Genomic DNA, 16,170 nt, shown 5'->3' on the forward strand with positions numbered 1-16,170 from the left:
AGTCTGTTTCTGTTTTATTTGTTTGTTTTGTATTTTCAGATTCCACACGTCAACTTTGTTCTTTTTCAAAATTGTTTTGGTATCGAGTGCTCTTTTATAAGTATTTTCCCCATCTGAGAAATGGGTGAACTTCTCTTATAAAATGTTTGTGATGGTAGGAAAACACAACAGAGAAAGATGATAAGTGACCTATAATATATATGTCTGGAGGCCACCAAGGAAAACTGCTCACATCCAACCCCCGCTCCCCTTGGCCCTGGACCAACAAGAAAACAGCTGGATAAATCACAGAGAGATTTTACAACCCCGCTCACCTCCTCACACATAAGATGGGCTCTCTCTGAGCCTATTCTCTGCCTGTTGGGTTGAATTGAATTCTTTTGGTAAATACTGTAGTTAACCTGGGAGTAGATGGTAGGTTCAGTTATTCTTAGCAACAGAGGTTTAGGAACGCATTTAGGGAATGTCCAGCCATGTGGTTGGGTTTTGAGAATAAGGCAAGGGGACTGTCTGACCTCCAACTAGAAGGCACTGTAGTTTCCCTGGGCTTGTCACTGTTTCAGTGGCCTTCATTACACAATGAGGATAACAATCCTTGCCCTGTCTACCTCACAGGGATTATTGTCAAGGTAACCTCTTCCAGAGAGCCATCCCTGACTGCCCCCAGGTTGCGTGGGTTTCTCTTCTCTTCACTCCTACAGGCCCCTGTGAGTTTCCTCCATCATAACACTTTTCACTCTGCATTGCAAATGACTCTTTTCTTCTCTGTCTCCTCTCTGGTCTGTGAGCTCCATGAAGGCAGAGCAGGGTCAGCCTTATCTCTGTGGCCCTAGCACCCAGCACCTGGCATCTGGTAGGTACTCACTCAATGCCCATCTTTGTTAGACTGAACTGAACTGAAAGTGCTCTGAACACATTGTAAGGCCTGGCTGCCCCTGGCACAGAGTGATGATCCCCTTTGAGGCTGATGAGAGAAAGGTTTTCTACCTGTGGCAGCCACATGGCAAGGCCCAGAAGAGTCACTGAGGGTCACCTCCCCACTGCTTGGCTTCCAGAGCGGAAATGATGGAACTCGGTGCTGATGGTAGACGCTACCCCAAAGCTGGTCCTAGGTGCTCTCCAAGATGGAAGTTTCTCTGACTCAGTGGGTCCAGGTGCTTTCCTTCTGTGATACTTGATTTTCCCATGTTGTTCAGCACATGTAAGGAATCAGAGTATGAAAGAGAAAACACAGTGGCCCATTCCCAAATTGCCCCTTGGCCTTGGAATGCAGCCAACTGAAAACACACACTGTCGGGGACAGAGTCCCAGAGAGCAGTTTCCAGGCTCTGGGGCTTGCGTGGGGAGGTGCTGGCTCGGGTAGTGAATGACCATCAACTGTGATTAGTTGGCCATCAGCTGTAACCGGTTAGCCAATTGGCTACTGATGTAACTGCAGGGCTGCGTTGATTGGTTGGTTGGTTGGCAGGCAGAGAAGTGAATGGCGGACTGTGGGTCATGTGGCTACTACTGCGTGTGTCTTCCCAGCCTTCAGTGAGACTATAGTGGCATGACTCCCCTACCTATGGCTCCGTGGGTGTTCCTTCTTGGCCTCACCATATCCTGCGTTCTTATGTGGGGAGCGGGACCAGAGGCCCCGCAGGCTGCCCCGCACGACAGACACACACACACACACACACACACACACACACACTCACTCATTTACTCTTTCACTGCGCACTTACTCTGTGCCAGGACACTAAATACAGCAGTCTACAGGTGGCAGGGACGGGGCCCTACATTGAAGCTCACAGTCTAGTGGGAAAACAGACATATAAACTGACCGGTGAGAATATAAGGGGATAAGATTTGTCTGTGTGGGAGTGTGTCCTCACCTCCGTCTTAATACCTCTCCCCCTCTATCATCTAAGGGGAGTTCTCTCTTTGCCCCTCCAGGACTTTAGCAAGATGAGAGTCAGGATCAAAGAACTGGGAGGAAGAAATATCATTTTCTGGGTCATTTCTCAATTTCTTCTTTAATGTGCAGAAGCAGGGTAATGAGCAAAGTTGAAATTAGAAGTTATGCCAATTCACATAATGAGAGATTAACTTCACACTCTCCTGGATGACTATGACCAAAGATAGAAAATAAGTATTGGTGAAGTTGAGGAAAATTGGAACCCTTGTTCGCCGCTGGTGAGAATGTAAAACGGTGGAGCCGGAGTGGAAAACAGTTTGGGGGCTTCTCCTAAAGCTAAACATAGAAATGTCATATGGCTCAGCGAGTCCACTCCTAGATACATACTCAAGAGAACTGAAAACAAGAACTCGAACAGGTATTTGTACTCTGCCGCGCACGAGGCCTTGTGGGAGGGGGAAGCCCCTGGAGAACCCCAGTCCTCATCAGGGGGATTCCTGGGTCCGACCGCCGTATGTCTTGAGCCAGGGCTTCCAGCAGAGGGCGCCGGAGCGATGTGGTGCTGAGGTCCCGAGCTGCCGCTCTAGCCTGACCCAGGTCATAGAGTCGCGCCGCTTCCGGCACCCCCGCTCCAGGCTGGGAAGGAGCCGGAAGTCTGGCGGGCTCCGGGCATCGCAATGGAGGAGGGCGAGTACGAGTCGGTGCTCTGCGTCAAGCCAGAAGTGCACATCTACCGCATCCCGCCACGGGCCACCAACCGTGGCTACAGGTGACTGCCCACCACCGGGCCAGGCTAGCCCCAACTTAATCCCTTCCCCGCCGCCCGGCACGCCCACTGTTGGGAGCTGAGGATGGTTACGGCCAGCTTAGGGGCGAGGGGAGGTAATGCTCAGGTTTCTCTCGGTTCTTGGTCAGAGCTGGAAGGGAAGCCCAGAATTTTGGCCGTCTAGGTCCAACGCACCGAGCTCCCGGCTGCGGGAAAGGCGTTAAAGCCGTGTCTAGTGTTTGGGGACCCGGTGGGCTGCCAGGTACCCTAAACGTGGTCGGGAGTGGTGGTGTCACAGACTTTTTTCTTTCAGAGCTAGCTGGTGGCCTTGAAGGGATCCTTGAAAAGCCTTAGGGGGGAGGGGACCTATCACAGGCGGAAATCCCGGAGGGGAAGGAAGGGAGCCCAGAACCGGCCGAAAGGACAGGTCCCGGGGGCTTTTAAGCTGATGGCGGAAGCCCAGGGAGCCCTCCCTGTCCAGCTCCCTTCGTGTGAACTTGATACTTTATCGCTGCCTGTGGCAGTTGGGAGGAATCCATCCACACTTCTCTGGAGAAATGTTCCTGAGACGAATAAACACATATACTCGTAGACTATCTGGAAGGGAACGGGGGTTGAAAGGGGCTTACTTTCACTGTGTACCTTTTTGTACTGTTTGCGTTTTGTTACCGTGTGTATGTATTACTTATCAAAAGAAGACGAAAAATAATTAAAAGAAAAAAAGATTACCTGATACAGACAACCTGGCCTATGGCTATTTTGTGCCACTGGGCGGGGGGTGGGGGTGGGGTGGGGGGTGGTAAGGCGGGGGTGTGCTCTTGAAGGGAGTATTTGTTCAAGTTATTTGGAAATACAGGACTGGCCTGCAAAAGGATGGTGGAGTGTGGACAGATCTCTCCTCTTGTTAATTTCCAGTTGTGTTAATGGGATCATAGCTGATTGGGTAATGAACCCATATTTTGTTGAACACCTGCTGCATCCGTAACATGATTTAAAAATAGCACAAAAATAGTATAAAAGTAGCAAAAACACATTTGCTTTCTGTCATCACTGGAGATGGACCACCAAACCAGTGATGGTTGTCTACCCTCATCCCCTTTCAGTAGGATGGGTTTGACGCCTCTTGGACCCCCAGAGAGCAAGATTACCAAGTGTCAGGACTGGCCGGTTTGGCATAGAGGAAGCTGTCCTTCAATCTCAGAGCTCAGAGTCTAAGGCCTGTCGCCCCAGTAAGAGGAACTGAAACAGCCTGCTGACTTCTGACTTGTGAATTGAGAATCTGCATTTGGGTGGCCTTCCAAACAACCTACATCCACAGTTATAGTGTGTCCCATATGCTTGGGACTTCCAAGAAAAGCTTCTTGGAAACACCCAAAGTTCTTGCTATTAGGGGATTTTACTGAGCGGCTTCTTAGAACTAAAATGTGAAGTTACTGCTTTAAAAGAGCCAAAAGAGGGTATTGCAATAGGTCCATGGTTTCCTGGGTTCCTTTCTGCTTTTCTGCCTAGGATACCTTTGAGAATGTTTCTTAAACACCCGTTCACTTTTCTCGTGTACTGTTGCTCTCCTTTTCTCTGCTAATGATTGCTCCCCTCTCTGCTTTTCCTCCACGATGGTGTCAGTGGTCCCAAATGATCACTGACCACACCAGCCTAGCACTGTCTTCAACAAACAACAAGCCCCAGGAGCTGCTTCCTCTATAGAAATAAAACTGGAATTCCTACTTCAGAGAAGATCTCTAGACTCGTAATCTAGAACTGGGGTCAGCAAACGACGTTCCACTGTTTTTGTATGGCTCACAAGCTAAGACTGGTTTTTATGTTTTTAAGTGTTTGGAGAAATTTTTAAAGAAGACATTTCATGAAGTGAAAATTACATGAAATTCAAATTTTGGTTCATAGTTTCACTGACATACAGCCACACTCTGTAGAAACCATTCGTTTAAAATACTTAAAGCACCAACACACTTACGTACAGCCTTTGACTGCTCTCACTACAATGGCAGAGTGAGTGTTTGTGACAGATTGTGTCGCCGTTTTCAGAGAAGTTCGCCAGTCTCTAGCGCAAGCCTTCCACATGCCCTTCCCATCCTCATCCTCAGCATAGAAGGGAGCCTCCAGCAGAGGCTCAATGGTTTTTGTCCCCTTAGGGCTGCGGAGTGGCAGCTGGACCAGCCATCATGGAGTGGCCGGCTGCGGATCACTGCAAGAGGGCAGGTGGCCTACATCAAGCTGGAGGACAGGACCACAGGTAAAGGCAAGGGAAGTCTGTGTGTGTGGGGCTGAGGTGCCATGCCACTCTGTGAAGGGAGAGGCAGCCCTGGCCTGGCCAGGCCACTGCGGGGTCATGGGAACCTGTCCTGGAAATTAAAAACCCCAGTGTGTACCTTTAAGACCCCAGTGAACCATCCTCCCCACCTTTGGTTGTAGTAACCAGTATCCCCAGATGTTAAAGGCAGTATTTCCTGTCAAGCACTTTTTCTTTTGGAGGGCCCTTAAGAAAATACTAATTTTGGAGTCTAAGGAGAGGAGATCTGTAGGTTGGTCCCAAAAGGGAAGCCCCGGAGCTTGTCTTGAGACGAGCTGGGTGAAGACGCACAGCCCTCTGCTGTGGAGCTCTGGTTCTCACTCAGGAATTCTGTTTATCAGCTAAGTGGTAACTCCCCAGACTGACCACGCCCGTTAACTGAAAGAGCTGGAAACTGGCCGACTCAGCTTTTTCTTTGGTGAGATGAGCTAAGCTGGGCAGTGTTGGGGTCAGCCAGCAGACGCACGTTAGGGGAAATCTCTCCAGAAGTCCTGTGCCACCTGTGCCTCTGGGTGAGCTGCAGAGGGCAGCCCGGCCCCCAGAGCAGGGATTGGGCACAGTGCCTGCCCGGTGCAGCGCCTCGGCATTTGGTCATCTGTTTTTCTAATACGTAGAAATTATCCTTTGTGGGGTGGAATAAAGGGCAAAGATTCATAGGCAAATGAATTCTCAGCACTGCATCGTTTGTGTGTGAGCTGTGGGACCTTGGCCTCGTTTTTGTTGAAATGGGGACCCCATTTGTTTTTACTTCACCACGTTGGAAACCCATTCAATTGCTTTGTGAACTGCAGAGTAACCCAAAGCATTGATTGGTTGTGGAGCATGGCGGTGGCAGGGTGACCATTGTCTGCAGAGGAATCGGAAGGGCCAGCTGCCATGGCCAGGCCAGAGAACTCCGGCTGTGAGAGTTGCTGGGATGTCCCAGGTGGTATCACAAGGGAATGGCAACACCTGTTCTCTGGGGGCCTTGGGAACTGACTTTAAGGTGACCCCCTAGAGTAACAGCCCCTGCTCAGAGCTGAGAGGATGCTCTTAGCGGGGGATCATGCCCACTGGGTCATGTTTGTCTCTGTTTCCAGTCACTCTAGGCCAGGGTTTCTCAGCCTTAGCACTGGTGACATTTGAGGCGAGGTGAGTGTTGTGGGCTTTCAAGTCAAATTTAAGATATTTAGCAACGTCCCTGGCCTCTACCTACTAGATGCCAGTAGGAGCACACCCCCACCACCACCACCGAGCTGTGACAACCAAAAATGTCTCCAGACATTGTCAAGGGTCCCTTCGGGAAAGGGGGAGCAAAATCACCCCTGGTTGAGAACCACTGCTCTAGTTTGAAGGCATCCAGGTGAGTCCTCGATCCCCAGGTACCAAACAAAGGGGGCAGAGAAATTAGCAAGAAGCTAGAGACTCTAGGACCACCGATTTTGATTCAATTCAGCCTTGATTGCACAGTAACCTCTGAACCACAGGTCTCAGTAGAAAATATTTGGTTAAATACTTAAAGAATCAACGAAGATCAGCACGTGGGAAAATGATACCAGTTAGAGGTACTCACAAAAGGCGTGTGTTGCACTGCCTCCTGGAGAGCCGTAGTTGACAAGGGGGTACATTTCACTAGGGCTCCTTTAAAACCAAATCATTCTTTTGCCCTGAGTTTAATTCAGTCAGCCTGCTTCAGACTCTCCTGTGGCTGCAAAACCTTCCTCCCTCCTTTCCCGGTGTTCACTGGCTCCTCCACAGCCCTCTGTCAGGTGCCAGGCCTGTTCAGGTGTGATATACCTGGACCAGCGCCCACCTGCTCCAGGGCCGGCAGGGTGCAAGCAGGTAATATAAGAGGGTGAGACAGATGGTTGGGTGGCCAGCAGCTCCAGCCTGTTATTCTCACGTGGGAATGGAGGCCCAGCATTGCTAGAGTTTTTGATTTTAAGAGAAGCCAGAAATCTGGATTATTTTATGTGTAATTTGATTTTGAAATGTTTGGCAGTTAAAGTGAAAATACTAACACTGTAAACCACCTCCGACTTAACCCTTTCTTCACTTATATTCCTGTGTCTCCCCTTCACCCAGAATGAATTTGACTTGCATCCCAGAGTAAGGTTTGCCCGCGTGCCTCTCAGGAAAAACGCCCCAGTAGTATGCTAGACACCTCAGCTGGGAGGGGGCTCAAAGCTCACCCTCACTTGTCTTCCAGGGGAGCTCTTTGCTCAGGCCCCAGTGGACCAGTTTCCTGGCACAGCTGTGGAGAGCGTGACGGATTCCAGCAGGTACTTCGTGATCCGCATTGAAGATGGAAACGGTACGTGAGGGTCTTGGTGCTTTCTCATGAGAAAAGTTTCTCAGCCTCTGAAAAGTGGAACTGATCATGTGTTGTCCCCCAGGGCGACGGGCGTTTATTGGAATTGGCTTTGGGGACCGAGGTGATGCCTTCGATTTCAATGTTGCATTGCAAGACCATTTCAAGTGAGTGGTTCAGGATGTACGTGCTCCTGCTCCTCCCTTCTTTCCCTGGACAGGATGGTTTCCCAGGTTGGGACACCCAGGAGGTGGTGTATGGTGTGTCTTCTAGCAGAGCCTCAGGGAAACTGACTTCTCCTCTGGTGCAGGCCGGCTCCTCTGTGCTCTGCCGGTCATCTCTGCTGTGACGTCATCTTCTTCCCGCGTTCCATCGGTCACCCAGCCAGCTGGCGCAGCCTTTGAGGGGTCACATCTCTTCCCTTGTCAGGCTCCTGTGGCCGTTCTGGGCCTGTTCCTCTGTGATATAGTTACATAGTGCTTGGATTTCCAAGCCACCCAACAGATGCCCCGGTGGTCTTTTCTGAAGCTAAAAGACAGGGCAGGAAAGACTTCTCCCCTGCCATCTGCAGGCCTCCACCTCCGGCTTCCAGCAAGTGGAAAATGTGCAGCTGTTCACATGATGCCTCTGGCTCTTCCCTGTCCTGGTCTCCCTGCCCTGGCTGGCTGCCGGATGACTGTTTTGTGGGGGGTGGGGAGGCCATTGTGTCGCTCTCTCCTCCCTGAGCCTCTGTCTGGTCTCACCGTCTACCTCATGAGCCCTTGGCCGAGGGGTGGGGGTGGGGGAGACTTTGTCTCATGCCAAGTGTTGGGGAGTAGAGGGCCAGGTTCTCAGATTTACTAAAGACCAGCGTTAGGACCCTCTACATAAGTGATCTCATTGAATTTCTATAGCAGGCTTTAAGACATAATAGAATTGTCATCCCATTTTGCTGATGAGGAAACTGATATGCATACAGCTCCTTAAGTGTCAGGCCTAAGTCCCAAGCCTGTGCTGCTCTACCACCCTGCTGCAATAAAAGCCTCGTCCTGGACCGATAGCAGGTAGTAGTGAAGTCAGTGTGTTCAGGCAGGGCAGCTGGTCTCTTCCTCACCTTTGTCTTCCTCTCCCCAGGTGGGTAAAACAGCAGTGTGAGTTTGCAAAACAAGCCCAGAACCCAGACCAAGGCCCCAAATTGGACCTCGGCTTCAAGGAGGGCCAGACCATCAAGCTCAACATTGCGGTGAGTCCCACCCTTGCTTGGGTTGGTCATGATCAGGTGACACTTGTGGCCACCACACCAAGCCCAGCCCCGAGCCCATCACTCTCTCTCACAATTCAGTTCTATCAGTGCAGCAGATGTTTATCGAACAGCTGCCTTGTGCCAGGTAACTACACGTGCTGTCATGGAGCTCAGAGTTGAGCTGAGATGGTCAGGTCAGGATGTGATTACAACATGGCCGGAGAGGTTCTATGTCCTGGGGGTGTCCTCAGTGCCATGAGTTCCTAGAGGAAAGGCACGTAGCCCAGAATTGGGTGAACCAGGGAAGGCTTCCTGGAAGAAGTGACCTGCAAGGAAGAGAAGGTGGTTCAGAGGGTGGTTCACGCAGAGGGAACAGCATGTGCAAAGCTTCTGAATGAGAAGGAACATGAGTCACTTGCTGCCAGAGCTGGAGATTCTGTCCTGGCTATTAGAGTCAGGGTCGATGTGCCCATCCTAAGCTGCGTCTTGGCCTAGAGCCTTGAGTAAGGAAGATTTGGGAGCGCTTGGGCAGGAGGGCATCAGCGTGGGCCTGGGGAGTCCTGGGCAGCTTCTACTGGTGGTGGTCCTGGCTCCCTGTGTCTTCGTCCTGAGCTGCCCCGCTCAGGCTTTCCCCATCAGATCCTATTGAGAAGAGGAACAAGTTGGACTGGCCGGGTGGCCAAGGCTTTGCCTTGACCCACTGCAGGGGTGAAGTTGGAGTGATTTGGGGGAAACCAAGGACCAAATGGATTTGACTTTGAAGAAACTTTGTAACCCTTAAATAATGCTCTTCTTCTTCCTATCTTTCTCCTCTTTTCTGCTTCGTGCTAGTGATGATTTGGGACCTGAAGTTGGCCGGCTGGCCCTTAAGAGGAAATGCAGGTCATACCAGTGGACTGGTTGGCATGTGATTCTTTCTCTTGCTGGGAGGAAACTAACAGTCACTGAGCGTTCGCTGTGTGCCAGGTAGTGTCTTCAGGCACTTTGTCGTACGAACTAAACCTTCTCCCGTTTTACAGGCGAGGAAATTGAGGCTTGGAGAAGTTCCGGGCCTCGCCCAGGGTCATAGATCTAGAAATAACGGGCACAGCTGGACTCACTTGAGCTCTCTGACGGCTTTGACTTGGGGCCGTGGTCTTAGTATTTGAGGAAGCAGCTGCTTTCCTTACGAGTGGGGACTGGTTTCTGGCTTGCCCTCGGTGTTCAGGTTTTGTTTTTTTTTTCGATGTTTTATTGAAGTATGTCACACATACAGAAAAGTGCACAAATTACAAATGGAGAAGTCGGTGAATTTTTAAAAACCGAAGTTACCCTCACAGACTAACCTCCAGATGAGGAAGCAGACTGTCAGCATCTGGAAGCCCGTCTGCTGCCTTGCAGTCACTGCCTGCCTCGAGTGAACCACTGTCCTGCCTTTGAATACCCTAGAGTTTCTTTTCCACTTGTATGAATGGAATGACACACGTGGTACTCTTGTGTATGACTTCCTTCTCTTACTCATGTAGTGTTTGTGAGAGTACCCCTGCCGTCGCATGTAGTTTGTTCATCCTCGTTGTGGTGACATATTCCATTGTGAGACTGTATCCAGTTATTTACCCATTTAACTGGTCGTGGGCGTTTGCGTAGTTTCCAGGATGGGGCTGATACAGCAGTGTTGCAGTGAATGTTCGAGGTTATGTCTGCTGGTTCACACATGTGTGCATTTCTGGGGGGTCTACGAGGTCAGACAGTTGAGTTCGCAAACTCACCCTAGAAAAAGTGCTACATACCTCATTGCTGAATATCACTGCGGTCACCTTCGAAGTACTCCCCTTGGGAAGCCATGCACCGATGCCAGTGCCTAGTCCACCCTTCAGAGCAGTTTTGGAACTCTTTTTCTGGAATGGCCATCAGAGCTGTCGTATTACTCTTGAGGTCCTGAATGTCATCAAAATGTCTTCCTTTCAATATTTCCTTTATCTTCGGGTAAATGAAGATGTTATTGGGGGCCAAGTCAGGTGAGTAGGGAGGGTGTTCCAATACAGTTATTTGTTTACTGGCTAAAAACTCCCTCACAGACGGTGCCATGTGAGCTGGTGCATTGTCGTGATGCAAGAGCCATGAATCAATTGTTGGCGAAAAGTTCAGGTTGTCTAACTTTTTCACGCAGCCTTTTCAGCACTTTCAAATAGTAAACTAGGTTAACTGTTTGTCCAATTGGTACAAATTCGTAATGGATAATCCCTCTGATATCAAAAATGGTTAGCAACATCCTTGCAACAAGTTTGCGAACTTAATTGTCAGAGCTCGTTTGTCTAGGAGGAATACTGCAAGGCCATCAGTTCATATGTCAGCTTTATAGATTCTTTCAAACAGTTTTCCAGAGTAGTTTTCCCCGTGGAACTTCTACCACTGGCGTGTGAGTGTTCTGGTTGCTCCACACCCTTCTCAGTACTTGACACTCGTATATTTTAGCCGTTCCGGTGGGTGCCTAATGGTATATCATTGTAGGTTTGATTTGCATTTCCCTGATGACTTACGAAGTCCGGTGCTGTGTTTTAAAATCAAACGTATCTGTGATAGCCTTGGAATTGTGAGGCACTGAATACAGCTCGTAACAATGAGAGTGCTGGATGGCTCTTGACCATCTTTTGGTTGAATAGACACTGGGGGCCTGCGGGTCACCTGGGCCTCCTCGTGGGGTTTTCTGATAGCAGTGGGTCTCCAGCAGAACTGATGGGTTCACATCCCTCTCCTCTCTTTAGAACATGAAGAAGAAGGAAGGAGCAGCCGGAAGTCCCCGAGCCCGGCCCGCCAGCACAGGAGGACTGAGCCTGCTTCCCCCTCCCCCGGGGGGGAAAATCCCCACCCTGGTCCCTCCCCCTGGGGAGCATTTGTCTGTGGGAGGGTCCCCGGTCCAGCCAGCAGTTGCTCCTGGTTCAGGTCAGTGCTCAGGGGTGACTGTACTTGCTGCTAAGTCTACACTTGGGGGTTCCTCTTCTTCCCCCTGGCAGCTGGGGCCCCATGGCTTTCCCTCCTTCGCTCATATGAATCCGTCATTCAGTACCTGTATGTGACAAACTGGAAGGTGAGCGCCACAAAGCTCAAACTGCGTAAAGGGTTCCTCTGTTTCCTGATACCCACTACTTACCCCTTCAGGGTGTCTGGCCTCCCCTGAGGGGCAGGGGCTTCAACTCTTTCGTTGCTGTGAAGTCCTCACATGGGTTCCCGGTTTTCAGAGGGTGCTCAGTGAGTATTTGAGTGAGTGGGTGATAGAGACGCGGTCTCTGCCCATGGGGCTCTCATATCTAGTAGGAGAGAGAAGTCACGGGCACAAAGAGCAAATGTATGAGGACCAGACTCACAACCAGCTGGCGATCTAGGGAGGCTTCATGAAGGAGGTGGCACTGAGCTGGGCCTTGAAGAAAGGAGATTGGGCAGGGGATGCTTGGCATTCAAGACAGAGAGAAGAGCTGAATGGGGCTCAGACTTTTAAACACTGGTGTGTTTGGGGAGGTGAATGCAGCATAAGTACGCCAAGGTGAGTGGTGGGGAATAAAATTGGAGATTTAGTTTAGATCAAGCCCCTCGGTGAGGCCATCGGGGCGCTGAGCAGTTGAGAGGCAGCTCCCCCAGCAAGCTGTGTGGTGCTTGTTCAAGATGTAAGGAATGCCTTTTAGAGACCCCAGAATTCTAGACGGCAGTGCCTAGTGCTAGCCTCTGATGGAGCTGGGATGCCAGTCCATTGCCTTGACCTCCCCACCCTGCCGGATGGTCCAGCCTGTACTCCTTGCCTTCCCCAGGCTGGGTAATTGTCACCAGCCCACTTTCTCCACACAGCACTCACCAGGTTCTTGGAGGCAGGATCCAGGCCGGAAGTCTGCCAATTTAAGTATCACGGCATTGGTTCCCCTATCGGGTGTTTGCGCTCCAAGCCTCAGCCCTGTGGGGAACACCCCAGCCCAGGAGGGTGGCAGGAGTAGCAGGCAGTGAGCCCCCTTGCCCCAGGAATTATTCTTTAAGCAATTGGTTCTCAGGGTGAGGTCATAGGACCAACTGGGGCAGGGGCAGGACTCTGCATTCCTTTATTTATTTTTGTTTTATTGGGGAATATATGGGGACAGTGTGTTTCTCTAGGACCCCTCAGCTCCAAGTCGTTGTCCTTCAGTCTAGCTGTGGAGGACGCAGCTCAGCTCCAAGTCCAGTTGCCGTTTTCAATCTTTAGTTGCAGGGGGCGCAGCCCACCATCCCATGTGGGAATTGAACCCACAACCTTGTTGAGAGCTCACGCTCTAACCAGCTGAGCCATCCGGCCTCCCCTCAGCAGCTCAGCAGCAAGTCGTTGTCTTCAATCTACTTGTGGAGGGCGCAGCTCACCGGCCCGTGTGGGAATGGAACTGGCAGCCCTGTTGTTCAGAGCTCACGCTCTAACCAACTGAGCCATCCGGCCCATCCGGCCGCCCCAGGAATCTGCATTCTTAATGCTATTTGTATGCTCACTAAGATCTGAGAGCCACCGACTTAGGCCTTCTCTCGTTGCTGGTGCATTTTTAACAGATAATATGAAGAACTTGCTACGTGCTAGGTAGTGTTTTAGGCCATGGGGATACTGTCAGTACAGTACCAAATCCCTGCCCTCAAGGGCTTCTGTTCTAATGTACAGGACAGGCAGTTAGCATGTCTGCAACCAACATGGTGTCAGGTAATAAGAGTCATAACTAGCTGACATTTATTGAGCGCTACCTATATGCTGGCTGAGTTCCAAGTCTAGCTTACCAGTCATGTGATACTCAGAAAATTGCCACTTCCCTGTGCCTCAGTTTTCTCATCTGTAGGATGGGGGTAGTAATGATACCTACAATATAGGTTTCTTGTGAGTATCAAAGATGGTAATCCACGTATGGCCCTCATGAGTAATGCCCCAGAACCTTGTAAGTACTCACATTTGTTAACCCTCATTTTATTAATATTGTCGTCATTATTGTCCCTGTGTTGGGCCTGTTCTAAGCGTTCCACAAAGACCAAATGTCCTACGAAGTAGTCGCTGTTCTTGTCTCCGTTTTAGAGATAAGGAAACGGAGACATACGTGACCTACATAGCTGGTCCTGGCCTGTCCTCCCCCAGGGACTGTGGTGAGGTTCCAGTGAGATAATGGACGTTCAACACTTGGTGAACTGAAAAACTAAACCGTTGAGGGCCCGAGTTTTATCTGGTCTCCCAACCCAGAGCAGATTAGAAATAGCTATTGGATAGGAAGGCAGAGAGTGGCAGGCATGGGGCCTTCAGAAGGGACAGTTGACAGCACTGGCGGAGGTGCCAGCAAAGCACAGAAGCAGGTACTGCAGCCCCCTCATGCCAGCCACCTCAGTGAAGAAATACACAGATACCAGCTGCTGTGGTACCTCTTCTGGAAGGTTCTCCCCGATCCCTAACTAGTTGGGCTCCCAGGACTTGGCACAAGTCTGACATAATTTTCTTAGCTGGTTGATCCAGATCCTGGACTGAGGGCTTTATGTGAAGATGACCTTGCATTTTGGGTGGGCAGTTTTCTATTCAAGAAGCCAGGCCAGGAGATAGTACATTTTAAACAGATTTCCAACATAAACCATTAAAGACAGGGTCAGCTTCAGGTATGCATGATAGATGACATGTGATTCTTCCTCACTGGCACCCCTTCCCTCCACCTGTATGTGGCGTTCTGCTTTTTCTCCAGGAGCCCTCAAGGGCTCTTGAGAAGAGAGTAGAAATGTGGCAGCTTGTTGCTGTTTTGTTGGCCGAAAGCACATCTCTGTGTGTGTCTTTCTCAGCCACCTGGAATCATGACACTGATTTCAGAGTCACTGAGACAACCAAAAGGAGAACTCTGACTCCTATTTCCTCTTTCTCTTCCTACCCGTCGGACTTGGGGACATCAGTAGGAGGTGCCACTGTGTCCTGGCCGCAACCCACGCCTGCCACTACTGCCGCTGCTGACATCTGGGGAGACTTCACGAAATCCACAGGGTGAGGAGGGTCACATTTTATTTCTCTAAAAACCTGGGATGATTCTCCAGAAGCCATCCTTCTGATGTTGGGAGCAACAGCTCTGATTTGGGCTTTATCAGGCCAGCCAGAGGACAGAGCTCTGTAGTGTGCGCTTGGGTGGCACATTTTTCTCCATGAAGGCTTTTTGTTCCTCTCCACTGCTAGGTGGCCTGGAGAAACTTTGGGCAACTCTCTTGTTTTTAAGCCACCTCATTAAGTGCTTCGGCTTGTCCCCAGTACCTCCCTGTCCCCCACCTGCCCCCAGCTACCCCAGAACAAGCCTGAGACTTAACCTGGGTCTAGCTTGGCCCATCCTCATCAGATCTCCAAGACAAGGTCTCTTGCCTTCTCTGGCTCCATCAAATTTCAAGCCTTTACTTGGGGTCAGGGTGGAAAGAGGTTAACGTCCTATCATACCATTGTTTATATGGACAGGCTCTAGGACAGGGTCAGCACACATTTTCTATTAAAAGACCAGATAGCAAATAGCTTAGACTTTGCAGGCCATATCGTCTCTGTTCCATCTACTCGGTTCTGTTCTCCTGACTCAAAAGCAGCCACAAACAATATGTAAATGAATGGGCATGACTGTGTACCAATAAAACTTGATTTACAAAAACAGGCAGAGGGTTAGATTTGGTCCCTGGGCTGTAGCTTGCTGACCTCTGCTCTAGAATATTCCAGGGCTGACACCTTGGAGCTCTTTCTGTCCAGAGAGGAGCCACCTTTTTCTCTGCTTTGTAGTTTCAAACATCTAAACCCTTCCACCCCTCCCTATCTTCCCTTTACAGGTCAACTTCCAGCCAGACTCAGTCAGGCACCGGCTGGGTCCAATTCTGACCTGAGCACAACTCTTTTTATCCTCTTACAACTTCTGGAAAGGAGCTGCCTCATCTGGGCCAAAGGAAGGAGGCCGAAGCACTCCCTGACCAGCCTCTGTTTGGAGCATGACTCTCCTTTCCTCCTTCCCTGACTCTCTTGACAGACTGAACACGTGAGGCAATAAATTGGCACCGTGTCACTCCATTTCCTGGGATTCAAGTATGCAGCCAGAACACGGGAAGAAACACTCCAGGATCCTTACCCTGTCTGTTCTCTTGATGTGGGAGAGACTCTGAGACTATTTCTTCCATCACAATGACCCGTATTAAACACCAGCCCCCAACAGCAAAGGAAACTGTTCTGCCTGGATTCCCATCAGCCCTGTACTCTCGGGGTACAGGTGTCACGTGATCTCTGTTCACAACGGGGGCTTTCTGTGCTCTGGTTGGCTATAGCCACTTCCAGCAAGGCACCTTCGGAGGAGGGCTTCCTTCCTGCTTTTGAGCAGGTTTCTAGGCTGCCGCTTGAACAGACAATCGGGGGGAAATCAGGAGTGTTAACCAGCTTTTTAAAACATTTTAATACTTGCTTGGCTCACATGCTGATCTGCACTAACTCATTATCTTTGCTAAAGGGACCGTTCCTGCAATATGTCCCAGCAAGTTCCTCTGAAAGCATTCCTCACCGTTGGCCACAGGCGCTGCTCTGCGCTGCAGGACGCAGTGTTCATCTCAGCCACGTGGCCTGGTTTCCATGTCTGCCAGGCCAGGTCGGCAATGCAGGACCACGGTGGGCCCTGGAGCCAGGTGGAACAGCGTCTGGGCAGGAAAGTAGAAGCTTTCCTCTTGGAGGTGGGGGGTT

The 16,170-nt window shown here is 50.4% G+C and overlaps 1 protein-coding gene across 2 annotated transcripts; it reads left to right on the top strand.

Annotated features, from left to right (window-relative positions):
• Window positions 1-2,521: 2,521 nt before the first annotated feature.
• Window positions 2,522-15,659, top strand: NECAP2 (NECAP endocytosis associated 2). 2 transcript variants are annotated; one of them, XM_033115301.1, is made up of 8 exons: window positions 2,522-2,666; window positions 4,814-4,914; window positions 7,160-7,264; window positions 7,347-7,428; window positions 8,375-8,483; window positions 11,228-11,405; window positions 14,379-14,466; window positions 15,279-15,659. In XM_033115301.1, the coding sequence occupies exons 1-8, from the start codon at window positions 2,575-2,577 to the stop codon at window positions 15,325-15,327; spliced, it is 804 nt and encodes a 267-aa protein (XP_032971192.1). In that variant the 5' UTR covers window positions 2,522-2,574; the 3' UTR covers window positions 15,328-15,659. The 2 variants fall into 2 exon arrangements, with proteins under 2 accessions (XP_032971192.1, XP_032971193.1); XM_033115302.1 differs by having other exon boundaries at window positions 14,382-14,466.
• Window positions 15,660-16,170: the final 511 nt, after the last annotated feature.

Source organism: Rhinolophus ferrumequinum, chromosome 9 (assembly GCF_004115265.2).
Source record: "Rhinolophus ferrumequinum isolate MPI-CBG mRhiFer1 chromosome 9, mRhiFer1_v1.p, whole genome shotgun sequence".
In the NCBI taxonomy this organism is placed as follows: Eukaryota; Metazoa; Chordata; class Mammalia; order Chiroptera; family Rhinolophidae; genus Rhinolophus; species Rhinolophus ferrumequinum.

Coding starts and splice junctions, on each gene's coding strand:
- NECAP2 (XM_033115301.1), top strand. CDS start 2,575: ATGGAGGAGGGCGAGTACGAGTCGGTGCTCTGCGTCAAGCCAGAAGTG. Junction 7,429..8,374: donor GCATTGCAAGACCATTTCAA/GTGAGTGGTTCA, acceptor TCCTCTCCCCAG/GTGGGTAAAACAGCAGTGTG. Junction 11,406..14,378: donor AGCAGTTGCTCCTGGTTCAG/GTCAGTGCTCAG, acceptor TGGGGACATCAG/TAGGAGGTGCCACTGTGTCC.